Below are 27,568 nucleotides of genomic sequence, written 5' to 3' on the forward strand. Positions count from 1 at the left end.
GAGAGAGCCAAGGTTTTGGCATCAAAATTGTGGGTCAGGTGATCTCATACATGTCCTCTTTATTGTAGTTTTTTTGCATAGATGGAATATTTTGATGGGAGCTACTAATTCTCTCCTTCAAGCAGGGGAGTTTCCCTTGGGTCTGTTTTACAAACTGGAGTTTTGGGGCAATATTTGCTTTTATTTATTTATTTATTTATTTTTAGTCCATATCATATTCTTTCTTTTTTTTAAATTAGTTTATTTATCTATTTTTTAACTTTACAATATTGTATTGGTTTTGCTATACACTGACATGAATCCACCATGGGTGTACATGTGTTGCCCTTCCAGAACCCCCCTCCCACCGCCCTCCCCATCCCATCCCTCCGGGACATCCTGGTGCACCAGCCGCAAGCACCCTGTATCATGCATTGAAACTCGACTGGCGATTCGTTTCACATGATAATTTACAGGCTTCAATGGCATTCTCCCATATCATCCCACCCTCGCCCTCTACGTTAGAGTCCATAATACTGTTCTATATATCTGTGTCTCTTTTTCTGTCTCGCATACAGGGTTATCTTTACCGATTTACAAAATTCCATATATATGTGTTAGTATACTGTATTGGTGTTTTTCTTTCTGGCTTACTTCACTCTGTATAATAGGCTCCAGTTTCATCCACCTCATGAGAACTGATTCAAATGTATTCTTTTTAATGGCTGAGTAATATTCAATTGTATATATGTATCACATCTTCCTCATCCATTCATCTGCTGATGGGCATCTAGGCTGCTTCCATGTCCTGGTTATTATAAACAATGCTGCGATGAACATCGGGGTACATGTGTCTCTTTCAATTCTGGTTTCCTCAGTGTGTTTGCTCAGCAGTGGGATTGCTGGGTCATATGGCAGTTCTAACAGTTTTTTGATGAATCTCCACGCTGTTCTCCATAGTGGCTGTACTAGTTTGCATTCCCACCAACAGTGTAAGAGGGTTCCCTTTTCTCTACACCCTCTCCAGCATTTATTGCTTGTAGTCTTTTGGATAGCAGCCATTCTGACTGGCATGAAATGGTACCTCATTGTGGTTTTGATTTGCATTTCTCTGACAATGAGTGATGTTGAGCATCTTTTCATGTGTTTGTTAGCCATCTGTATGTCTTCTTTGGAGAAGTGTCTGTTTAGTTCTTTGGCTTACTTTTTGACTGGGTCGTTTATTTTTCTGGAATTGAGCTGCAAGAATTGCTTGTATACTTTTGAGATTAATTGTTTGCCCGTTGCTTCATTTGCTATTATTTTCTCCCATTCCGAAGGCTGTCTTTTCACCTTGCTTATAGTTTCCTTTGCTGTGCAAAAGCTTTTAATTTTAGTTAGGTCCCATTTGTTTATTTTTGCTTTTATTTCCAATATTCTGGGAGGTGGGTCATAGAGGATCCTGCTGTGGTTTATGTTGGAGAGTGTTTTGTCTGTTTTTTCCTCTAGGAGTTTCATATTTTCTGGTCTTAGGTTTAGATCTTTAGTCCATTTTGAGTTTATTTTTGTGTATGGTGTTAGAAAGTGTTGCAGTTTCATTCTTTTACAAGTGGTTGACCAGTTTTCCCAGCACTACTTGTTAAAGAGATTGTCTTTTCTCCATTGTATATTCTTGCCTCCTTTGTCAAAGATAAGGTGTCCATAGGTGTGTGGATTTATATCTGGGCTTTCTATTTTGCTCTATTGATCTATATTTCTGTCCTTGTGCCAGTACCATACTGTCTTGATGACTGTGGCTTTGTAGTAGAGCCTGAAGTCAGGCTGGTTGATTCCTCCAGTTCCATTCTTCTTTCTAAAGATTGCTTTGGCTATTCGAGGTTTTTTGTATTTCCATACAAACTGTGAAATTATTTGTTCTAGTTCTCTGAAGAACACTGTTGGAAGCTTGATAGGGATTGCATTGAATCTATAGATTGCTTTGGGTAGTATACTCATTTTCACTATATTGATTCTTCTTATCCATGAACATGGCATATTTCTCCATCTATCTGTGTCCTCTTTGATTTCTTTCACCAGTTTTTTATAGTTTCCTATATATAGGTCCTTTGTTTCTTTAGGTAGATATATTCCTAAGTATTTTATTCTTTTTGTTGTGATGGTGAATGGAATTGTTTCCTTAATTTCTCTTTCTGTTTTCTCGTTGTTAGTGTATAGGAATGCAAGGAATTTCTGTGTGTTAATTTTATATCCTACAAATTTACTATATTCATTGATTAGTTCTAGTAATTTTCTGGTGGAGGCTTTTGGGTTTTTTATGTAGAGGATCATGTCATCTGCAAACAGTGAGAGTTTTACTTCTACTTTTACAAGCTGGACTCCTTTTTTTTTTTTTCCTCTGCTCTGATTGCTGTGGCCAAGACTTCCAACACTATGTTGAATAGTATTGGTGCGAGTGGGCACCCTTGTCTTGTTCCTGAGTTTAGGGGAAATGCTTTCAGTTTTTCACCATTTAGGATAATGTTTGCCATGGGTTTGTCATTATAGCTTTTATTAGTTTGAGGTATGTTCCTTCTATTCCTGCTTTTTGGAGGGTTTTTATCATAAATGAATGTTGAATTTTGTCAAAGGCTTTCTCTGCATCTATTGAAATAATCATATGGTTTTTATTTTTCAATTTGTTTATGTGGTGTATTACATTGATTGATTTGCAGATATTGAGGAATCCTTGCATCCCTGGGATAAAGCCCACTTGGTCATGATGTATGATCTTTTTAATATGTTGTTGGATTCTCTTTGCTAGGATTTTGTTAAGGATTTTTGCATCTATGTTCATCAGTGATATTGGCCTATAGTTTCCTTTTTTTTGTAGGATCTTTGTCAGGTTTTGGTATTAGGGTGATGGTGGCCTCATAGGATGAGTTTGGAAGTTTACTTTCCTCTGCAATTTTCTGGAAGAGTTTGAGTAGGATAGGTGTTAGCTCTTCTCTAAATTTTTGGTAGAATTCAGCTGTGAATCCATCTGGTCCTGGGCTTTTGTTTGCTGGAAGATTTCTGATTACAGTTTCAATTTCTGTGCTTGTGATGTGTCTGTTGAAATTTTCTATATCTTTCTGGTTCAGTTTTGGGAAGTCGTACATTTCTAAGAATTTATCCATTTCTTCTGAGCTGTCCAATTTATTTGCATATAGTTGCTGATAATAGTCTCTTATCATCCTTTGTATTTCTGTGTTGTCTGTTGTGATCTCTCCGTTTTCATTTCTGATTTTGTTGATTTGATTCTTCTCCCATTGTTTCTTGATGAGTCTGGCTAATGGCTTGTCAATTTTATTTATCTTCTCAAAGAACCAGCTTTTGGCTTTGTTGATTTTTCCTATGTTCTCTTTTGTTTCTTTTGCATTTATTTCTGCCCTAATTTTATGATTTCTTTCCTTCTACTAACCCTGGGGTTCTTAATTTCTTCCTTTTCTAGTTGCTTTAGGTGTAGAGTTAGGTTATTTATTTGACTTTTTTCTTGTCTCCTGAGGTGAGCCTGTATTGCTATGAATCTTCCCCTTAGCACTGCTTTTACCGTGTCCCATATGTTTTGGGTTGTTGTGTTTTCATTTTCGTTCGTTTCTATGCATATTTTGATTTTTTTCTGTGATTTGTTGGTCATTCAGCAGTGTGTTGTTCAGCCCCCATATGTTGGAATTTTTAATTGTTTTTCTCCTATAATTGACATCTAATCTTACTGCATTGTGGTCAGAAAAGATGCTTGGAATGATTTCAATTTTTTTGAATTTACCAAGACTAGATTTATGGTCCAGGATATCATCTATTCTGGAGAAGGTTCCGTGTGTGCTTGAGAAAAAGGTGAAATTCATTGTTTTGGGGTGAAATGACCTATAGATATCAATTAGGTCTAACTGATCTATTGTATCATTTAAAATTTGTGTTTCCTTGTTAATTTTTTATTTATTTGATCTGTCCATAGGTGTGAGTGGGGTATTAAAAGTCTCCTAGTATTATTGTGTTATTGTTAATTTCCCCTTTCATACTTGTTAACATTTGCCTTACATATTGCGGTGTTCCTATGTTGGGTGCGTATATATTTACAATTGTTATATTTTCTTCTTGGATTGATCCTTTGATCATTATGTAGTGTCCATCTTTGTCTCTTTTCACCACCTTTGTTTTAAAGTCTATTTTATCTGATATGAGTATTGCTACTCCTGCTTTCTTTTGGTCTCTATTTGTGTGAAATATCTTTTTCCAGCCCTTCACTTTCAGTCTGTATGTGTCCCTTGTTTTGAGGTAGGTCTTTTGTAGACAGCATATATAGGGGTCTTGTTTTTGTATCCATTCAGCCAGTGTTTGTCTTTTGGTTGGGGCATTCAACCCATTTACATTTAAGGTAATTATTGATACGTATGATTCCGTTGCCATTTACTTTGTTGTTTTGGGTTTGAGATTATATACCCTTTCTGTGTTTCTTGTCTAGAGAAGAACCTTTAGCATTTGTTGAAGAGCTAGTTTGGTGGTGCTGAATTCTCTGAGCTTTTGCTTGTCTATAAAGGTTTTAATTTCTCCTTTGTATTTGAATGAGATTCTTGCAGGATACAGTAATCTGGGCTGTAGATTATTTTCTTTCCTCACTTTAAGTATGTCCTGCTATTCCCTTCTGACCTGAAGAGTTTCTATTGAAAAATCAGCTGTTATCCTTATGGGAATCCCCTTGTGTGTTATTTGTTGTTTTTCCTTTGCTGCTTTTAATATTTGTTGTTTGTGTTTGCCGTTTGTTAATTTGATTATTATGTGTCTTGGGGTATTTCACCTTGGGTTTATCCTGTTTGGGACTCTCTGGGTGTAGAACCATCCTCACATTTCTGGGGAAAAACTTACTTGGTCATGGTGTATAATCCTTTTAATATTCTCTTAGATTTAGTTTGTTAGTATATTATTGAGGATTTTTTAAAATCTATATTCATAGCTGATAATGGTCTATACTATTTTCTTGTGGTGTCTTTATCTGACTTTGGTTTCAGGGTAATGTTGGCCTTGGGGCTTCCCTGGTGGCTTAGTGGTTAAGAATCCACCTGCCAATACAGGAGAAACAGGTTCCCTTGGAGAAGGAAATGGGAACCCATTCCAGCATTCTCTACTGGGAAATCCCATGGACAGAGGATCCTGGCACGGTACAGGCCATGGGGTCACAAAGAGTTGGAAAGGACTTCTCAAATAAACAACAGTGTTGACCTCAGACAATGAAGTAGAATTGACCAGTGAAGGCCTTGATTTTTCTGTTTCAGTCTTTGCACTTCTTATAGGTTTGTTAATATTTTCTATTGTTTCCTGAGGTGGCTTATGTAATTTGGGTGTTTCTTGCAATTTGTCCTTTTCACTTAGGTTGTCTAATTTGTTGGCATTTAATTTTTCACAATATTCTGTTATAATCCTTTTTATTTCTGTAAAGTTGGTAGTAATGTCACCAATTTTACTTTCTATTTTTGTCTCTTTTCTATTTTTTTGTCCATTTGCTTAAAGATTTGTCAATTTTTTTCCAAGGAACCAACTTTTGTCTTTTTTTATTCTATTATTCTGCCTGTTTTTTCATTCTGTTTGCTCTAACTTTTATTCTTACATTCTGCTAGCTTTGGGCTTCCTTTGCTGTTCTTGTTCTAATTCCTCAAGGTATATATGAAGGTTATTTTTCAATAAGTGGGAAGATGTGTTAAATGTACAAGTTAAAATTTTAAGGTATTTAAATATACAGCAATTTTTAGATTGATGCAGTTAGAGTTTTTTCCCTACAGTTTTATTGAGATACAATTGACATACAGACTTTAAGCTGAGGTGTAGAACATAATCATTGGACTTATATACATCATGAGATGATTATTACAATAAGTTTAGTGAACATGTATCATCTCATGTAGATAGAAAATTAGATAGAAAATTTTTTATTTACATGAAAATTCTTAGAATTTTCTCTTATCAACTTTCATATAAAACATACAGTAGTGTTAATTATATTAAACATGTCCCTTCATTGTGTTTGCAGTACTTATTTATCTCATAACTGCAGCTTCATATCTTTTGACTACCGTAATTCAATCACCCCTCTCCTCATCTCATGCATCTGGTAGCTACAAATCAGATATCTTTTTTATGACTTTCTTTATTTTTGAAGTCTAATACCTTCTTAGTGAACAACATAGTGATTCAATATTTATGTAGAGTTCATAATCATCATCACCATAAGTCTAGTTAGAATATGGCATCATACAAAGACATTACATAGTCATTGACTGTGTTCTCCACATTGTTTTTTTGTACCTGTGAATCATTTATTTTGCAAGAAAGTTTGTGCCTCTTAATCTCGTCAACTGTTTCTTTCCACACCTTAACTCACTTACTCTCTGACAACAACTCTTTGTTCTCTGAATTAATGACTCTGCTTATGTTGATTGTTCATTTATTTTTTTATATTGATTCCACATATAAGCAAAATCCTGCAGTATTTCGCATTGTCTTATTTTACTTAGCATAATACTGTCTAGGTATATCCATGTTTTCGCAAATAGCAAATAGTTTTTTTTAAAGCTAAGGAATAGTTTACTGTATGTATGTATATATATATATATATATATATATACACACACACACATATACACTTTATCCGTTCATTTATTGCTAGGCACTCAGGTTTCTTCTGTATATTGGCCATTGTAAATAATGCTGCTCTGAACATTAGTTCAGTTTAGTCTCTCAGTCGTGTCTGACTCTTTGCGACCCCATGGACTGCAGCATGTCAGGCCTCCCAGGCCATCACCAACTCCTGGAGTTCACCCAAACTCACGTCCATTGAGTCAGTGATGCCATCCAACCATCTCATCCTGTGTTGTCCCCTTCTTCTCCTGACTTCAATCTTTACCAGCATCAGGGTCTTTTCAAATGAGTCAGCTCTTCGCATCAGGTGGCCAAAGTATTGGAGTTTCAGCTTCAACATCAGTCCTTCCAAAGAATATTTAGGACTGATTTCCTTTAGGATGGACTGGTTGGATCTCCTTGCAGTCCAAGGGACTCTCAAGAGTCTTCTCCAACACCACAGCTCAAAAGCGTCAATTCTTTGGCGCTCAGCTTTCTTTGTAGTCCAACTCTAACGTCCATACATGAGTACTGGAAATACCACAGCCTTGACTAGATGGACCTTTGTTGGCAAATTAATGTCTCTGCTTTTTAATATGCTGTCTAGGTTGGTCATAACGTTCCTTCCAAGGAGTAAGCGTCTTTTAATTTCATGGCTGCAATCACCATCTGCAGTGATTTTGGAGTCCAAAAAAATAAAGTCTGCCACTGTTTTCCACTGTTTCCCCATCTATTTGCCATGAAGTGATGGGACCAGATGCCATGATTTTAGTTTTCTGAATGTTAAATTTTAAGCTAACTTTTTCACTCTCCTCTTTAGCTTACATCAAGAGGCTCTTTAGTTCTTCTTCACTTTCTGCCGTAAGGGTGGTGTCATCTATGTATTTGAGATTAATGATATTTCTTCTGGCAATCTTGATTCCAGCTTGTGTTTTATCCAGCCTAGGGTTTCTCATGATGTACTCTGCATAGAAGTTAAATAGGCAGGGTAACAGTGTACTGCCTTGACGTACTCCTTTCCCGATTTGGAACCAGTCTGTGGGTCCATGTCCCATTTTAACTGATACTTCTTGACCTGCATACAGATTTCTCAGGAGATAGGTCAGTTGGTCTGGCATTCCCATCTCTTGAAGAATTTTCCACTGTTTGTTGTGATCCACACTGTCAAAGGCCTTGGCATAGTCATTAAAGCAGAAATAGATGTTTTTCTGGAACTCGCTTGCTTCTTCGATGATCCAGCGGATGTTGGCAATGTGATCTCTAGTTCCTCTGCCTTTTCTCAATCCAGCTTGACCACCTGGGCGTTCACAGTTCATGTACTCTTGAAGCCTGGCCTGGAGAATGTGAGCATTACTTTGCTAGCATGTGAGATGAGTGCAATTTTGCGATAGTATGAGCATTCTTTGACATTGCCTTTCTTTGGGATTAGAATTAAAACTGACCTTTTCCAGTCCTGTAGCCACTGCTGAGTTTTCTAAATTTGCTGGCATATTGAGTGTAGCACTTTCACAGCATAATCTATTAGGATTTGAAATAGCTCAACTGGAATTCTATCACCTCCACTAGCTTTGTTTTTAGTGACCCTTCCTATGTCCCACTTGACTTCACATTCTTTAATATTATGAAATATTAATTCTCTTCAAATTGAACTGTAAACTAAAATTTATTATTATTTAGTTTTTATCCTAATTCATTTGGAGTATTAAAATTTACAAATAGCTAAATCAACCTTAAAAATCATAGACAAAGGAATGAGATTTGCCTTGCCAAATAATAAGACATACTACAAAGTCAGTGGAGTAAAATACTGTGCTGTTGACTCCCAAACAGGAGACTGGTGGAATAGAATAGAGAGTTCTATATTTAGTGACAAATAATAGGCTGAGACAAATAATAGGCCTCTTCTTGCAGGAGGTCGCCATTAACCCCACCACAGAGGTGCCAGAACTTACACAGCACTGGGGAAACAGACTGTTGGAGGGCACAAACAAAACCTTATGCACACCAGGACCCAGGAGAAAGGAGAAGTGACCCTACAAGAGACTGACCCAAACTTGACTGTGAGTGTTCAGGAGTCTCCAGCAGAGGCATGGATCAGCGGGGTCCTGCTGCAGGGTCGGAGGCACTGAGTATGGCAGTGCATGGATGGGATCTTTTGAAGGAGGTTGCCATTATCTTCATTACCTCCACCATAGTTTGGCTTCAGGTCAAACAATAGGGAGGGAACACAGCCCCTTCCATCAAACAGAAAATTGGGTTGAAAATTTACTGAGCATGAACCCACCCATCAGAACAAGACCCAGTTTCCCCCTCAGTCAGTCTCTCCCATCAGGAAGCTTCCATAAGCCTCTTATCCTTACCCATCAGAGGGCAGACAGAATGAAAACCACAATTAGAGAAAACTAACCAATCTGATCACATGGACCAGAGCCTTGTCTAACCCAATGAAAGTATGAGCCATGCCATGTAGGGCCACCCAAGACAGACAGGTCATGGAGAGTTCTGACAAAACGTTCTCCACTGGAGAAGGGAATGGCAAACCACTTCAGTACTCTTGCCTTGAGAATCCCATGAAGAGTATGAAAAGGCAAAAAGATAGGACACAGAAAGATGAACTCCCCAGGTCGGTAGATGCCCAACATGCTGCTGGAAATGGGTGGAGGTGTAACTCCAGAAAGAATGAAGAGATGGATCCAGTGAAAAAACAACACCCTGTTGTGGATGTGACTGGTGATGGAAGTAAGGTCCGATGCTGTGAACAGCAATATTCCATAGGAACCTGGAATGTTAGGTCCATGAATAAAGGTAAATTGGAAGTGGTCAAGTACCATTAAGAGATAGCAGAAGTGAACATCGACATTTTAAGAATCAGCAAACTAAAATGGACTGAAATGGGTGAATTTAACTCAGATGACCATTTTATCTACTACTGTAGGCAAGAATCCCTTAGGAGAAATGGAGAAGCCCTCATAGTCAACAAAAGAGTCTGAAATGCAGTACTTGGATGCAATCTCAAAAATGATAGAATGATTTCTGTTCTTTTCCAAGGCAAACCATTCAGTATCACAGTAGTCCAAATCTATGCACCAAACACTAATGCTGAAGAAGCTGAAGTTGAACGGTTCTATGAAGACGTACAAGACCTTCTAGAACTAACACCCCAAAAAGATGCCCTTTTCATTATATGGGACTGGGATGAAAAAGTAGGAAATCAAGTGTTACCTGGAGTAACATGCAAGTTTGGCCTTGGAGTACAAAATAAAGCACGGCAAAGGCTAACAGAATTTTGCCAAGAGAACGCACTGGTCATAGCAAACAACCTCTTCCAACAACAGAAGAAAAGACTCTACACGTGGACATCACCAGATGGTCAATACCAAAATCAGATTGATTATATTCTTTGTAGCCAAAGATGAAGAAGCTCTATACAATCAGCAAAAACAAGACTGGGAGCTGATTGTGGTTCAGATTATGAACTGCTCATAGCCAAATTCAGACTTAAATTGAAGGAATTAGGGAAAACTACCAGACCATTCAGGTTTGACCTAAATCAAACCCCTTATCTTTATACAGTGGAAGTGACAAATATATTCAAGGGATTAGATCTGATAGACAGAGTGTCTGAAGAACTATGGATGGAGGTTTGTGACATTGTACAGGAGGCAGTGATCAAGATCATTCCCAAGAAAAAGAAATCAAAAAAGGCAAAATGGTTATGTGAGGAGGCCTTACAAATAAGTGAGAAAAGAGGAGAATTAAAAGGAAAAGGAGAAAAGCAAAGGTATACCTATGTTAATGCAGAATTCCAAAGAATAGCATGGAGAGATAAGAAAACCTTCCTCAGTGATCAGTACAAATAAATAGAGGAAAACAATAGAATGGGAAAGACTAGAGATCTTTTCAAGAAAATTAGAGATACCAAGGGAACATTTCATGCAAAGATGGGCACAATATGGGATAGAAATGGTATGGACCTAACAGAAGCAGAATATCTTAAGAAGAGGTGGCAAGAATACACAGCAGAACTATACAATAAAATCTTCATGACCCCGATCACCATGATGGTGTAATCACTCACCTAGAAACATACATCCTGGAATGCGAAGTCAAGTGGGCCTTAGGAAGGATTACTACAAACAAAGCTAGTGGAGGTGATGGAATTCCAGGTGAGCTATTTCAAATCCTAAAAGCTGATGCTGTGGAACTGCTGCACTCAATATGCCAACAAATTGAGAAAAGTCAGCAGTGGACCCAGCACTGGAAAAAAGTCAGTTTTCATTCCAATCCCAAATAAAGGCAATGCCACAGAATGTTCAACCTACCATACAACTGTACTCACCTCACACGCTAGCAAAGTAATGCTCAAGATCTAATGAGTCTATATTTTTTAGATTAGACTCCATTTAAAGTTTTTAAATACTGAATATATTCCCTGTGCTCTACATTGCATCCTTTTATCTTATTTATTTTCTACCTAGCAGTTTGTACCTCTTATTCCTCATGCCCTATCTTGCCCCTCATCTCCCCACTAGTATCCACTAGTCTTTTCTGTATTTGTGAGTCTGCTGTGTTATATGCATTGTTTTTTTTTTTTTTTTTAGATTCTACATAGAATTGAAAACATTCAGTATTTGTCTTTCTTTGTATGACTTTTACCACTAAGCATAATACCCTCCAGATACATCCACGTTGTTACAGGTGGCTAGATTTCATTTGTTGTTATGGCTGTGTAACTTTCCTATATATATATATATATATATATGTATATATATATATATATATATATATATATACATATATATATATGAATACATACAACATGTATACATATATTCACACATATATACATAGCATATCTTCATTTTCCATTCATCTGTTATTGGACACTCAATTTGCTTCCGTATCTTGGGTCTTATATATAATGTTGTGAATATTATAAATGCTACTGTGAACATTGGGGTGCATATATCTTTTTGAATTAGTGTTTTCATTTTCTTCAGATTATACCTAGGAACAAAATGCTGGGTCACATAGTAGCTCTATTTTTAGTTTTTTGAGGAATATTCATGCTGGTTTTCATAGTGGCTGTACCAACTTGCATTCCCACCAACAGTGTATGAGGGTTTGCTTTTATCTACATCCTTGCTGTCGCTTGTTATTTGTTGTCTTTTCAACATAGCCGTTCTCCCATATGTGAGGTGATATTTCATCATAGGTTTGATTTACATTTCCCTGATAATTAGTTGATGATGAGTATCTTTTCATGTGCCTGTTGGCCATCTGTATGTCTCCTTTGGAAAAATGCGTACTCAAATCTTCTGCCCATTTTTTAATTGGGTTGTTTGATTTTTGATGTTGAATTTTATGACCTCTTTATATATTTTGGATATGAACCCCTATCTATGATACCTTACCTTATTCTGAATACTTTATTCCATTCAGTAGATTTCCTTTTTATTTTGTTTCCTTATTTTTAAGTTTTCAATCTAGTGGGGAAGTGCTTTCTCACTGGAGAAGAGAAAGCTGAGTATATAAGCCTGTTTTCTGGATCATTTCTACCTTGTGGTATTTAAGAATTGCTGATAGGAGTCATTTGTTCATTGTTATCATTTTATTGTGGGAGGTATGTAGTATATATCATCCAGAAGACATATTGGGTAGATTTGCATAATATTTAAATTACACATATGTTAGGAAAACTTCAAATTGAGCATCAGATTGGGTGCTATTGCCAGAGAAACTTTGAATAGTAAGTTGCATTGGCCAGACACAAAAGAATCTACTCATTTCATTCTGAAGTTTTTGGCCAAAGGGTAGCCTTTGTCTAGTCTACCGAATGGATATCTGTTCTGTTATAAGATTAATAACTATATTTCAGGGCATGTATTTTTACAGTGAATCGTAAATTCTAGATGGGGACCCCTCTCTGGCATATTTTTGAGGAAGAAGAAATATTTTCTATATCAGAATTCTCATTCTTTTTGGGATCATATGAAATACTTATTGCCCAATCAATTGAGTTCAGTCGCTTGGTCGTGTGTGACTCTTTGTGACCTCAGTAGCACAACATAGGGCTGAGAAAAACTAGACTCTTTGCAGAAAAGTAGAGAATAGGCTCGGGGTAAAGAAACCAAGTTGGAAAAATGAACACTGCTTCCCCAACTCAGTTAAAGTATATTTCATGCTCACATATATGATATCCATTAATTGTCATTTTTGGAAGAAGTTGTGAGAAAACCACAAATTATATTTTTTAAAACACAAAGACTTACTTGAGATATCATGACGCTCAAAAATAGTTAAAAATCTGATAGGCTTCTCATCATGAGTTTAGAGTTTGATTTTAGCCCTGAGTTTCCCTTTCTAACTCCTGATTCAGTTCAGTCAGTTCAGTTCAGTCGCTCAGTCGTGTCCGACTCTTTGCGACCCCATGAATTGCAGCACACCAGGCCTCCCTGTCCATCACGAACTCCCGGAGTTTACCCAAACCCATGTCCATCGAGTCGGTGATGCCATCCAACCATCTCATCCTCTGTCGTCCCCTTCTCCTCCTGCCCCCAATCCTTCCCAGCATTAGGGTCTTTTCCAATGAGGCAACCCCTTTGCATGAGGTGGCCAAAGTATTGGAGTTTCAGCTTCAACATCAGTCCCTCCAATGAACACCCAGGACTGATCTCCTTTCGGAATGACTGATTGGATCTCCTTGCACTTCAAGAGACTCTCAAAAGTCTTCTCCAACAGCACAGTTCAAAAGCATCAATTCTTCGGTGCTCAGCTTTCTTCACTGTCCAACTCTCACATCCATACATGACCACTGGAAAAACCATAGCCTTGACTAGACGGACAGTTGTTGGCAAAGTAATGTCTCTGCTTTTAAATATGCTATCTAGGTTGGTCATAACCTTCCTTCCAAGGAGTAAGCGTCTTTTAATTTCATGGCTGCAATCACCAGCAGTGATTTTGGAGCCCAAAAAAATAAAGTCTGACACTGTTTCCACCGTTTCCCCATCTATTTCCCATGAAGTGATGGGACCAGATGCCATGATCTTAGTTTTCTGAACGATGAGCTTTAAGCCAACTTTTTCACTCTCCTCTTTCACTTTCATCAAGAGGCTCTTTAGTTCTTCTTCACTTTCTGCTATAAGGGTGGTGTCATCTGCATATCTGAGGTTATTGATATTTATCCCGGCAATCTTGATTCCAGCTTGTGTTTCTCCAGCCTAGCATTTCTCATGATGTACTCTGCATATAAGTTAAATAAGCAGGGTGACAATATACAGCCTTGACATACTCCTTTTCCTATTTGGAACCAGTCTGTTGTTCCATGTCCAGTTCTAACTGTTGCTTCCTGACCTACATACAGGTTTCTCAAGAGACAGGTCAGATGGTCTGGTATTCCCATCTCTTTCAGAATTTTCCACAGTTTATTGTGACCCACACAGTCAAAGGCTTTGGCATAGTCAGTAAAGCAGAAATAGATGATTTTCTGGAATGTTCTTGCTTTTTTGATGATCCATCAGATGTTGGCAATTTGATCTCTTGTTCCTCTGCCTTTTCTAAAACCAGCTTGAACAACTGGAAGTTCATGGTTCACGTATTGCTGAAGCCTGGCTTGGAGAATTTTGAGCATTACTTTACTAGCGTGTGAGATGAGTGCAGTTGTGCAGTAGTTTGAGCATTCTTTGGCATTGCCTTTCTTTGGTATTGGAATGAAAACTGACCATTTCCAGTCCTGTGGCCACTGCTGAGTTTTCCAGATTTACTGGCACATCTTACTGCAGCATCTTTTCGGATTTGAAATAGCTCACCTGGAATTCCATCACCTCCACTAGCTTTGTTCATAGTGATACTTTCTAAGGCCCACTTGACTTCATATTCCAGCATGTCTGACTCTAGGTGAGTTATCACACCATCGTGATTATCTGGGTTGTGAAGATCTTTTTTGTATAGTTCTTCTGTGTATTCTTGCCACCTCTTCTTAATATCTTCTGCTTCTGTTAGGTCCTTACCATTTCTGTCCTTTATCGAGCCTATCTTTGCATGAAATTTTCCCTTGGTATCTCTAATTTTCTTGAAGAGATCTCTAGTCTTTCCCATTCTGTTTACCTTGCCCCAAATCCTCCTCTAAAATCATTTGAAAGTACAGAGTCACATATTATGTTATTTGCAGGAAATTTGTTAACTTGCCTGAGCCTTAGTTGTCTCATTTACAAAGTGAAGATAATAAAAACTTATCTTACACTCAGAAAATAATCCCTTCAAAATGTTTAACATGTTTAATCATAGAATAGTTACCTTTATCCAGCTCCCTTTTTACACTTTGTACACTCCTGAATTGTTTGAACTTATTTTATTTCAATAATGTATTGCTTTCATAATTTTAAGCTTAAAAAGTAAGTTAAGAAAAGATCATAATCAATTTGCAATTAAAATTATATATCAAGCATGGGGATGAATTTATACTCTATCAGGAATCCTAACTGAAAAATATCCTAAATATAGGCATATCTAGATAGAAATGTTGCACATTCAGTTCCAGACCAGTACAATAAAGTGAATATCATAATAAAATGAGTCACACAAAGTTTTTGGTTTCTTGGTCCATATAAAAAGTAAATTCAACACTGTACTCTTAAGTGTACAATAGCATTATGTCTAAAAAATGTAAATATCCTAACTAAAAACTAGTTTATTGCTTAAAAAATGCTAATCATCATCTGAGCCTTATGTGAGCTGTAATAGCAACATCAAGAATCACTGAACACAAATCACCATAATGAATACAATAATAATTTAAAATTTTGAAATATTGCAAAAATTACCAAAATGTGACACACAAACATGAAGTGGGCAAATACTGTTGGAGAGTTGGTTCTGATGCATTTGATTAACACAGGGTTGTCATAAAACTTCAATTTGTTAAAAAAATATAATACCTGTGAAACACAAGAGAGCAAAGTAAAACAAGGGATACATGTAGTGGAGAACCCTCCTGCTCATTCACTCAGTCATGTCTGACTCTTTGTGACCCATGGACTGCAACCTGCCAACCTCCTCCCTCCATGGGATTTCTAGGCAAGAATACTGTAGTGGGCTGCCATTTCCTCCTCCAGGGGATCTTCCTGACCTAGCGATTGAACCCATGTCTCCTGCATCTTCTGTATTGTTAGGATGATTCTTTACCACTGAGCCACCTAGGAAGCCCAAGATTACAGAATCCTCAAGATTCAAGAACTGACAGCGACAGAAACCTCTGGAAATGATAGTAGGCATAGTACTAAGGAAAAAAAAAAAAGATTTATGTCAGTTTTCCTGAAAATGAATCAGTGAAATGAAGCCCAGAAGAAACAATCCCCATACATACACGTGTTGTTCAGTCACTAAATCGAGTCCAACTCTTTGCAACCCTATTGACTGCAGCATGCCAGACTTCAGTGTCCTTCACCATCTCCCAGAGTTAGCTCAAACTCATGTCCATTGAATTGATGATGCCATCCAACCATCTCATCCTCTGCTGCCCCCTTCTCCTTTTACTTTCAATCTGTCCCAGTATCACGGTCTTTTCCAATGAGTCAGCTCTTCATATCAGGTAGTCAAAGTATTGGAGCTTCAGCTTCAGCATCAGTCCTTCCAATGTATATTCAGAAGTGATTTCCTTTAGGATTGACAGGTTTGATCTCCTTGCAGTCCAAAGGACTCTCAAGAGTCTTCTCCAGCACCACAGTTCAAAAGCATCAGTTCTTCAGTGCTCAGTCTTCTTTAGGTCCAACTCTCACATCTGTTGCCTGCAAATTTGGAAAACTCAGCAGTGGCCACAAGACTGGAAAAGATCAGTTTTCATTCCAATCCCAAAGAAAGACAATGCCAAAGAATGTTCAAACTACCACAGAATTGCACTCATCTCACACGTTAGTAAAGTAATGCTCAAAATTCTCCAAGCCAGGCTTCAGCAATACGTGAACCATGAACTTCCAGTTGTTCAAGCTGGTTTTAGAAAAGGCAGAGGAACCAGAGATCAAATTGCCAACATCTGATGGATCATCGAAAAGCAAGAACATTCCAGAAAATCATCTATTTCTGCTTTATTGACTATGCCAAAGCCTTTGACTGTGTGGATCACAATAAACTGTGGAAAATTCTGAAAGAGATGGGAATCCCAGACTACCTGACCTGCCTCTTGAGAAATCTGTATGCAGGTCAAGAAGCAACAGTTAGAAGTGGACATGGAACAACAGACTGGTTCCAAATAGGAAAAGGAATACATCAAGGCTGTATTGTCACCCTGCTTACTTAACTCATACACAGCATATATCATGTGAAATTCCAGGCTCGATGAAGCACGAACTGGAATCAAGATTTCCAGGAGAAATATCAATAACCTCAGATATGGGGATGACACCACCCTTATGGCAGAAAGTGAAGAACTAAAGAGCCTCTTGATGAAAGTGAAAGAGGAGAGTGAAAAAGTTGGCTTAAAACTCAACATTCAGAAAACTAAGATCATGGCATCTGGTCCCATCACTTCATGGGAATTAGATGTGGAAGCAGTGATAGACTTTATTTTTTTTGCACTCCAGAATCACTGCAGATGGTGACTGCAGCTATGAAATTAAAAGATACTTGCTCCTTGGAAGAAAAGTTATTACCAACCTAGACAGCATATTAAAAAGCAAAGACATTACTTTGCCAACAAAAGTTCTGTCTAGTCAAAACTATGGCTATTCCAGTGTTCATATTTGGATGTGAGAGTTGGACTACAAAGAAAGCTGAGTGCCAAAAAAATTGATGTTTTTGAATTATGGTGATGGAGAAGACTTTTGAGAGTCCCTTGAAGTGCAAGGAGATCCAACCAGTCCATCCTAAAGTAAATCAAGTCCTGAATATTTATTGGAAGGACTGATGCTGAAGCTGAAACTCCAGTACTTTGGCCACCTGATGTGAAGAACTGACTCATTGGAAAAGACCCGGATGCTGGGAAATATTGAATGTGGGAGAAGGGGAAGACAGAGGGTGAGATTGTTGGATGGCATCACCAAACAGTGGACATGCATTTGAGTAAACTGTAGGAGTTGGTGATGGACAGGGAAGCGTGGCATGCTGCCGTTCGTGGAATCACAAATAGTGAGACGTGAGTGAGCGACTGAAATGAACTGAGTCAATATGAGAAAGAGGACCAAGGATTGCTTCTTGTCTTAATCTCCTACATGGAACTAGATGATTATCTGAAGATTGAAAAACTTTAACATATAGTCCTAACCATGAATACTGAAGTGGCCATGTGAGCTTATGAGTGTAATGATGCAGTCAAGTTCCTAGGCTCTATTTCCTCTCTTCAGTCTGTGATTCTGTATAAATTTCTATTCAATAATAAAATTTGAAAATAAACCTAACATTCAGAGTTGATATGAATATTTCAGTTAAAGAACATTGTTAAAGTGTCTCACATTGTGCTTGGCAAATGTGTCTTCTCAACATAGGATTTCTTTCTTTCATCCATCAGTCCAGTAGTGTCTTACTGCAGCACTTTGACCTGAGGATAAAAAGTGACTCTTGATTAGAGCCTCTGTTACATTTGGCACTTGCATTCAAACTGACCCTGAAATGAAAGTTCTTTTTTTAACTGAACCATATTTGATGTACCAGCTTCCCAGATGGCCATAGTGGTAAAGAACTCGGCTTACAGTGGAGGAGAACTAAGAGACAGGGTTTTGATCCCTGGGATGGGAAGATCCCTTGGAGGAGGGCATGGCAACCCATCCCAGTGTTCTTACCTGAAGAATCTCATTGACACAGGAACCTGGCAAGCTACAATTCATAAGTTTGCACAGAGTCGGATTTGACTAATGTGACTTAGCATGCATGCGTATTTGATGTACAATATTATATGTTGTGTGCATACTCAGTTACTTCAGTTTTGTCCGATTCTTTGTGACCCCACAGACTCCTCTGTCCATGGGATTATCCTGGCAAGAATACTGGAGTGGGTTGTCATTTCCTCCTTCAGGGGTTCTTCTCAATCCTGGAATTGAACCTGCATCTCCTTTGTCTCCTGAATTGGCAGGTGGATTCTTTACCAATGAGTCACCTGGGAAGCCCCCACAATATTATATGTTACAGGTGTACAATATAGTGATTCACAATTTTTAAAGATTATACCTCATTTATGTTTATTATGAAAATTGACTGTATTTCCAGTGTTGTACAATATACATTAGTAGCTTATTTTATACATAATAGTTTGTATTTCTCTATTCCCTCCTCTTCTCTCTCCCCACTGGTAATCACTAGTCAGTTATATGTATCTGTGAGCCTGTATTCACTACTTTGTTTTAATTTTTGCATTCCACATGTAAGTCGTATCATACAGTATTTATGATTCTGTGTTGAAAGAAGTAAAACTCGCTATTTGCAAATGACTTTATCTTGTATATAGAAAATCCTAAGGAATACACACACACAATTAGAACTAATAAAGGAGTTCAACAAGGTTACAGGGTACTAGATCAATATACAGAAATACATTGTTTTCCTATGCACTATTAATGAAGAACCTAAAAATTAAATTAAGAAAACAATCTTGTTTACAGTAGCATCAAAAAGATTCAATTACTGACACAAAAATTTAACAGAGTAAGTGCAAGGCTTGTATACTAAAAAGTACAAAGCATCATTGAAAGAAATTAATGGGGACTTCAATAAATAGAAAGACATTCCATGTTCATGAATTGGAAGGCAATATTGTTAAGATGGTGATACAAAATATCTATAGATTCAGTGTAAATCTCTAGCAAAATAGCAGCTGGCCATTTTGCACAAACAGATATGGTGACCCTAAAATCTACATAGAACCAAATGGAAAAAGAAATCTTGAAAAAGATTCACAATAGTTAATTTTAAAACTTACCACAAACCTGTTGTAATCAACATAATGTGGTGCTGACATAAAGATAGACTTATAGGTCAATAGAATAGAACTGAGTCCAGAAATATATGTATGCACTTATGGTTAATTGATATTTTTGAGAATGCCAAAACAATTCAATGGGAATGAATGATCTTTTGAACATATGATGGTAAGACTACTATATTTTCACCTGCAAAAGTATGAAGTTGGAGCCCTACATCATACTGTTAAAAAATTAGAACTGAAAATTATAAAACTCTCACCTAGGTGAGAAAGACATAGGTGCAAATCTTCATGACCTTAGATCAGGCAAGTTTCTGACATATTACCCCAAAACACAGGTAACCAAAGGAAAAAATAGGCCAGTTAGACTTCACAAATTTAAAAATGTTTATACTTCAAAGGACACTACCAACAAAGTGCCTAGAAAGCCCAAAGAATGTGATAAAATTCTTGCACATCTAGTATTCAGAGTATATAATAAATTCTCCCTTTATATATTTTAATTTTATTGGAGTATAGTTGATTTACAATGTTGTGTTAGTTTCAGGTGTACAGCAAAGTGATTCAGTTATATGTATGTATACACACACACACACACTGCTGCTGCTGCTAAGTCACTTCAGTCGTGTCTGACTCTATGTGACCCCATAGACGGCAACCCATCCATCAGGCTCCTCTGTCCCTGGGATTTTCCAGGCCAGAATACTGGAGTGGGTTGCCATTTCCTTCTCCAATGCATGCATTCATGCTAAGTTGCTGGAGTTGTGTCTGACTCTGTGCATCCCTATGGACAGCAGCCCACCAGGCTCCTCTGTCCACGGGATTCTCTAGGCAAGAATACTGGAGTGGGTTGTCATTTCCTTCTCCAATATATACATATGTATATTCATTATTTTTTAGATTGTTTCCTCATATAGGTTATCATGGAATATTGAATAGAGTTCTCTGTACTATATAGTAGATCCTTGTTTCTTATCTATCTTATATATAGTAGTTTGTATGTGTTCACTCCAAGATTCTGATTTATCCTGGCCCCACTATATTTTCCCTTTGATAACTGTAAGTTTGTTTTTGGTATCTGCTAAGTCTGCTAACTTATTTGTAAATAAGTTCATTTGTATCATTTTTTAAAAATTAGATTCCACATGAGTGATATCATATAATATTTGTTTTTTTCTTTCTGTCTTACTTCACTTAGTATTATAATCTCTAGGTACATCTATTAATATGTTGCTGCAAAGGGCAATATTTCATTGTTTTATGGCTGAGGAATATTCCATTGTATATATGTACCACATCATCTTTATTCATTCCTCTGTTGATGGACATTTAGGTTTCTTCCATGTCCTGGCTGTTGTACATAGAGCTACAATGAACATCAGGGTGCATGTATCTTTTCAAATTGTGGTTTTGTTTTCGGATATATGCCCAGTAGTGGGATTACTGGATCATATGGTTGCTGTTTCTGATGGCTCAGTGGGTAAAAAATCCGCCTGAAATGCAGTAGACACAGGTAGATGTGGGTTCAGTTCCTAGATTGGGAAGATCCCCTGGAGGATGAAATGGCAACCCACTTCAGTATTCTTGCCGGAAAAATCCCATGGACAAAGGAGCATGGCAGGCTACAGTCCATGGGGTCACAAAGAGTCGGACACAACTGAGCACACACAAGCACATGGTAACTCTATCTTTAGTTTTTTTTTTTTTTTTTATAAATTTATTTATTTTAGTTGGGGGCTAATTACTTTACAATATTGTAATAGTTTTTGCCATACATTGACATGAATCAGCCATGGGTTTACATGTGTTCCCCTTCCTGGACCCCCCCCCACCTCCCTCCCCATCCCATCCTTCTGGATCATCCCATTGCCCCGGCCCTGAGCCCCTGTCACATGCATCGAACATGGAATGGTGTTCTGTTTCACATATGATAATATACATGTTTCAATGCTATTCTCCCAGAACGTCCCACCCTCACCTTCTCCCTCAGAGTCCATAAAATTGTTCCATGCATCTGTGTCTCTTATTCTGTCTCGCATATAGGGTTATCGTTACCATCTTTCAAATTCCATATATATGCATTAGTATACTGTATTGGTGTTTTTCTTTCTGGCTTACTTCACTCTGTATAATGGGCTCCAGTTTCATCCATCTCAGTAGAACTGATTCAAATATATTTTTTTTTAATGGCTGAGTAATAGTCCATTGTGTATATGTACCACAGCTTCCTTATCCATTCATCTGCTGATGGACATCTAGGTTGCTTCCATGTCCTGGCTATTGTAAACAGTGCTGCGATGAACATTGGGGTACACGCGTCTCTTTCAATTCTGGTTTCCTCGGTGTATATGCCCAGCAGTGGGATTGCTGGGTCATATGGCAGTTCTATTTGCAGTTTTTTAAGGAATCTCCACACTGTTCTCCATACTGGCTGTACTAGTTTGCATTCCCACCAACAGTGTAAGAGGGTTCCCTTTTCTCCACACCCTCTCCAGCATTTATTGCTTGTAGACTTTTGGATAGCAGCCATTCTGACTGGTGTGAAATGATACCTCATTGTGGTTTTGATTTGCATTTCTCTAATAATGAGTGATGTTGAGCATCTTTTCATGTGTTTGTTACTATATTTAGTTTTTTAAGGAACCTTCATGGGCTTCCCAGATTGCTCAGTGGTTAGAGAATCTGCCTCCAATGCGGGAGATGCAGAAGAAGTGGTGTCGATTCCTTGATCAGGAAGATCCCTTAGAGGAGGGCATGGCAACCCACTCCAGTATTCTTGCTTGGAGAATCCCATGGACAGAAGAGCCTGATGGGCTAGGGTCCATAGGTTCATAAAGAGTTGGACATGACTAAAATGACTGAGCACACATGCATGCAAGGAACCTTCATAGTATTCTCCATAGTGGTTGTACCAATTTCCAACAGTATAGCAGAGTTCCTTTTTCTCCACACCCTCTCCAGCATATATTGTTCATAGATTTTTTGATGATGGCCGTTCTGGCCTATATGAGATAAGACCTCATTGTAGCTTTGATTTGCAGTCCTCTGATTATTAGTGATGTTGAACATCTTTTCATGTGCTTTTTGGGCATCTGTATATCTTTGGAGACTATAAAGGTTGAACCCAATTTAAAAATGGGCAAAATAATTCAATAAACATTTCTCCAAAGAATATATAGTTGACCCTTCAGTAACATTGGTTTGAACTTCATGGGTCTGCTTATATGTTGATTTTTTTCCACATTTAATATTACAGTGCTACAAAATCGGTTGGTTGAATCTGTCAATGTGGAACCGTAAATGTGGAGGATCCATGTGTTCGGAGGTTGGACTATAAGTTATACACAGATTTTTGATTACAGGGAGGTTTTGTGTGCCTAACCCCCATGTTGTTCAAGGGCTAACTTCATATACAAAGGGTCAGTAATCTTAGGAAAAGACATTTCATGCTGTTAGTCATTAGGGAAATGCAGTGTGAATGCAGCCACAGTGAATGCATCTTCGTATCACAACCACTGGTTTCAGTATAGTCAAAAAGTAGGTATTGATGAGTATGTGGAGAAATTGAAACTCTCATTCGTTGTTGTGGGGAATGTAAAATGATACACCAACTTTGGAAAACAGTTTGATGCTTCCTCAAAAAGTTAAAAATAAAGTCACCCATATGACTCTAATTCCATTGAGCATATGTATATGCTCAAAAGAATTGAAAACATGACTACATAAAGTCTTGTATGTGAATATTCATAGCAGCATTATTTATGACCACCCTCAAATGGAAATAACTCAAATGTCCATCAATAGAAGAATTCATAGAGAACATATGGTATAGCCATATAGCCATATAGTCAAATATTATTTTGCCATAGAAAGGAATGAAGTACTGATACATGCTACAATAGGGATAAACATTGAAAGCATTATTTTAAGTGTAAGAAAACAGTCACAAAAGGCAACATATTGTATAATTCCAGTTATATGAAATGTCTAGAATAGGCAAATTCATAGAGACACAAACTAAGTTGTGGTTTTTGAGGAGAAATAGAGGAAAACAGGGAATGATTACTAATAGGTATGGGATTTATTTTTGAGGTGATGGAAATATACTGAAATTAGATAACAGTGATAGTTGCACAACTTTGTTGATATACTAAAGCTGAATTATCTACTTAAAAAGGGTGAATTTTGTGATACATGAATTCTATCTCATAGTTTTTAATTTTAAAAATGGAAGTGGAGGAGAAAGTGACCCACAGAACTTTATCTATTCTTAGAGAAGTCACTGACATTTTCTGGCTTCCATGCTTTCTTCAAACAGTTGCTACTTTAAATAGATTCAGCACCTGGAGGAACAATTTTCTCTACCTATTTTTTGTATGAAAATCTCTATCTCCTGTGTTTGGTATCTGAGCTGGGGCTAAGCCTATAGTCAAGGCTCCTTGATTATTCATAAGCCCCCTAAAAAAGTATTTTCATGATTTTCTAAACTTTATTTGACAATGTGGAATAAATTAGACTGGCATATTATGTAACCTTCAACAAGTTACTTCACCGTTTTTGAACCTTAATTTCCTTTACAATGTGTACTTTTCAGGGTTGTGAAGACTTAATGAGATATGGATTTTAAGTCCCTAGCAAACTGCCTGGCCTGATTTAGGCCTCAGTTGATGTTAGCTTCCTCTCTTACTTTTTTCCCTCTGGTTAAAATGCACATTCTTTTTTTTTTTTTTTTTTTACAAATGAATCATCTCTATTTTTTCTTTTTTTAAATTAATTAATTGATTTTTTTTAATTGAATGATAGTACTGCAGTGAACAATGGGATACATATGTCTTTTTCAATTTTGGTTTTCTCAGGGTATATGCCTAGGAGTGGGATTGCTGGGTCATATGGTGGTTTCATTCCTAGTTTTTTTAAATTAATTTATTTTTTATTGAAGGATAATTGCTTTACAGAATTTTGCTGTTTTCTGTCAAACCTCAACATGAATCAGCCATCGGTATACATATATCCCCTTCCTTTTGAACCTCCCTCCCATCTCCCTCCCCACCCCACCCCTCTAGGTTGATACAGAGCTCCTGTTTGAGTTTCCTGAGCCATACAGCAAATTCCCATTGGCTATCTATTTTATATATGGTAATGTAAGTTTCCATGTTACTCTTTCCATACATCTCACCCTCTGCTCCCCTCTCTCCATGTCCATAAGTCTATTCTCTATGTCTGTTTCTCCATTGCTGCCCTGTAAGTAAATTCTTCAGTACCATTTTTCTAGATTCTGTATATATGTGTTAGAATACGGTGTTTATCTTTTTCTTTCTGACTCACTTCACTCTGTTCTAGGTTCTACGTTCTAGGTTCATCCACCTCATCAGAACAGATTCAAATGTGTTCCTTTTTATGGCTAAATAATATTCCATTGTGTATATATACCACAACTTCTTTATCCATTCAGCTGTCAATGGGCACCTAGGTTGCTTCCATGTTCTAGCTATTGTAAATAGTACTGCAGTGAACAATGGCATACATGTGTCTCCTTCAGTTTTGGTTTCCTCAGGGTGTATGCCTAGGAGTGGGATTGCTGGGTCATATGGTGGTTTTATTCCTAGTTTTTTAAGGAATCTCCATACCATCGTCCATACTGGCTGTATCAATTTACATTCCCGCCAACAGTGCAAGAGTGTTCCCTTTTCTCCACACCCTCTCCAGCATTTATTGTTTGTAGACTTTTTGATGATGGCCATTCTGGCTGGTGTGAGATTATATCTCATTGTAGTTTTGATTTGCATTTCTCTAATAATGAACGATGTTGAGCATCTTTTCATGTGTTTGCTAGCCTTCTGTCTGTCTTCTTTGGAGAAATGTCTGTTTAGGTCTTTTTCCCGCTTTCTGATTGGGTTGTTTGTTTTTCTGGTATTGAGTTGTATGAACTGCTTGTATATTTTGAAGATTAATCCTTTGTCAGTTGTTTCATTTATTTTCTCCCATTCTGAGGGTTGTCTTTTCACCTTGCTTCACTTTCCTTTGCTGGGCAAAAGCTTTTAAGTTTAATCAGGTCCCACTTGTTTATTTTTGTTTTTATTTCCATTTCTCTAGGAGGCAGGTCATAGAGAATCTTACTTTGTTTTATGTCATCGAGTATTCTGCCTATATTTTCCTCTTAGAGTTTTATAGTTTCTGGTCTTACATTTAGATCTTTAATCCATTTTGAGTTTATGTAAAAAGCACATTCTTGAGAGATAAGAGGTCACTCAGTTTTTCCCTGGCTTCCTGCCCAGCAATATATTGCCTCTAGAAATAAACCATGGGTGAGGTATATTTTTTTCCTGTGTGTCACTTGCTTTGCCTCATCTAATATTTGGCACGCTATAGGTACTCAGTGAGTTTAGATTTCCCACGTGACAACACAAGACTTTTACATGAATTTATCAATGTGGTGCTGAGATGATTGTAGGATGTCAGCATTAATCTGTGACAAGCTAGTATTCTTAGTGCTCCTTTGGAGACTGCGTGATTTCTATTAATTGTTGTGCTAAGAGGCAGAGAGCTTAACGCAAGTAACAACTGAGTCTTCCATCCCTCATAAGACTTTTGAACTTCTGATTTTCAGTTAAGCCTTGCAGGATTTTTCCATATCTTTAACATCATCTTTTAATATGTAGTACTGAAATGCTTAAACAGTATGAAAGAACTTAAGCAGTATCAAAGAACTTACAGAGTCAGTCTTAGATTCCAATTTTCTTGGAAATGTTTTACTTTTTATTAGGCTATCTAAATGCATTGTAGATTAACGTATTCACTGTTGACTACTGTGTTCCTTCTTCTTTTCAAAAATTAATGTAGTTAATGCATGTGCAAAATATTGAGGCGAAAAAAAAATTAACTGGTATACAGGTGCAATTTAAGTGCCATTGTCTGAGCATTAGCTCCAAGAGCCTTTAGTTATACCAATAGGAACTGCCGTTTGCATAAGTGAAGTTTTTCAAGGTTATATTTGAAGAAATTGAAACTGCTGAGGCAAAATTCTGACTTGCTTTTCTGACACTGTGTTGTTAATTCTCATTTCTGAGCATATTGAATTAAAATCACACACATCTTACTCTTTACCTTCTCTCCCACCTCTAGGAGCGGAAAAAGAAATTTGAAAAGGATGGAGAGAGGTTTTATTCCTTGCTGGATCGGCACTTACATCTGTCTTCCAAAAAGAAAGAATCTCAGTTACAAGAGGTATGTTCAAAAAGCCTGTCCCTGCCTTCTATTGCCAGGTATGCCTTGGTACATGGCAGCTTCCTATTGCAAGGGTTTTCTCTTACTCTGCCTCATCAGAGAACCATGTATAATGGTTGTGCTTGCAGATTAAACCATGGCCAGGGTCTCAGGCCTCCTGAGTTCTCAAGTCAGCTCCTCCACAAACTCACAGTGTGACTTTGGATAAGATATTTCTTTCCTGGCTTCAGTTTCTCTGTCAAAGGAAAAGTGGCACTACTCACGGATCCCTTTCAGTTCTAAGTTTCTGATTCCAGATAAGGATATATAGTTAAACTAGTATTGTAGCATGGAAGAATATGGTGGAGGAGTAAGATGGGGAGATCACCTGCCTCCCCACAAATACATAAAAAAAATTCATCAGAATATGGAACAAGTCCTAGAGAACAACTTCTAAATGACAGCAGAAGACCCCAAACCTCCAAAAAGGCAAGCAAATCTCCTTAGAATGAGGTAGGACAAAGGATAAACACACACACACACACACACATACACACACACACAAAGACAAAGGACTTCAGGTCGGAAGCTTGTGCCCCAAGGGAGGGAAGGAGTCATGAGGGAGGAAAAGTTTCTGGGCACTTGTAAAGCCCCTCACAGGCGAGACCAAGGGGGGAGCTGTGAAACCTCAGAATGCTGTTCAACAGCAGCGACTCAGAAGGCAAAATACTGAGAAAGCTGCCTAACAGTACTTCTCAGCCCATAAGCAGCTCACAAGCCCCAACCTGGAATGGGGGGGTGGTGGTGCAGGGAGCCAAGGCTCCAACGAAGATCCCAGGGACAGATAGGGGGCTGGTGGCCATGATGATGTGT

General features: G+C 37.7%; 1 protein-coding gene across 4 annotated transcripts in view; it reads left to right on the forward strand.

The window, feature by feature from the left end:
• OPHN1 (oligophrenin 1) overlaps positions 1-27,568 on the forward strand; it is a 658,667-nt gene that overhangs the window by 224,970 nt on the left and 406,129 nt on the right. For all 4 annotated transcript variants that reach the window (XM_081567319.1, XM_081567322.1, XM_081567321.1 and 1 more), the window contains exon 6: positions 26,615-26,716. In XM_081567319.1, coding sequence (XP_081423445.1) covers positions 26,615-26,716 — 102 coding nt within the window. The remainder of the gene's footprint in view (positions 1-26,614; positions 26,717-27,568) is intronic.

Source organism: Giraffa tippelskirchi, chromosome X (assembly GCF_054371585.1).
Source record: "Giraffa tippelskirchi isolate mGirTip1 chromosome X, T2T-mGirTip1v1.2.pri, whole genome shotgun sequence".
Taxonomy (NCBI): domain Eukaryota; kingdom Metazoa; phylum Chordata; class Mammalia; order Artiodactyla; family Giraffidae; genus Giraffa; species Giraffa tippelskirchi.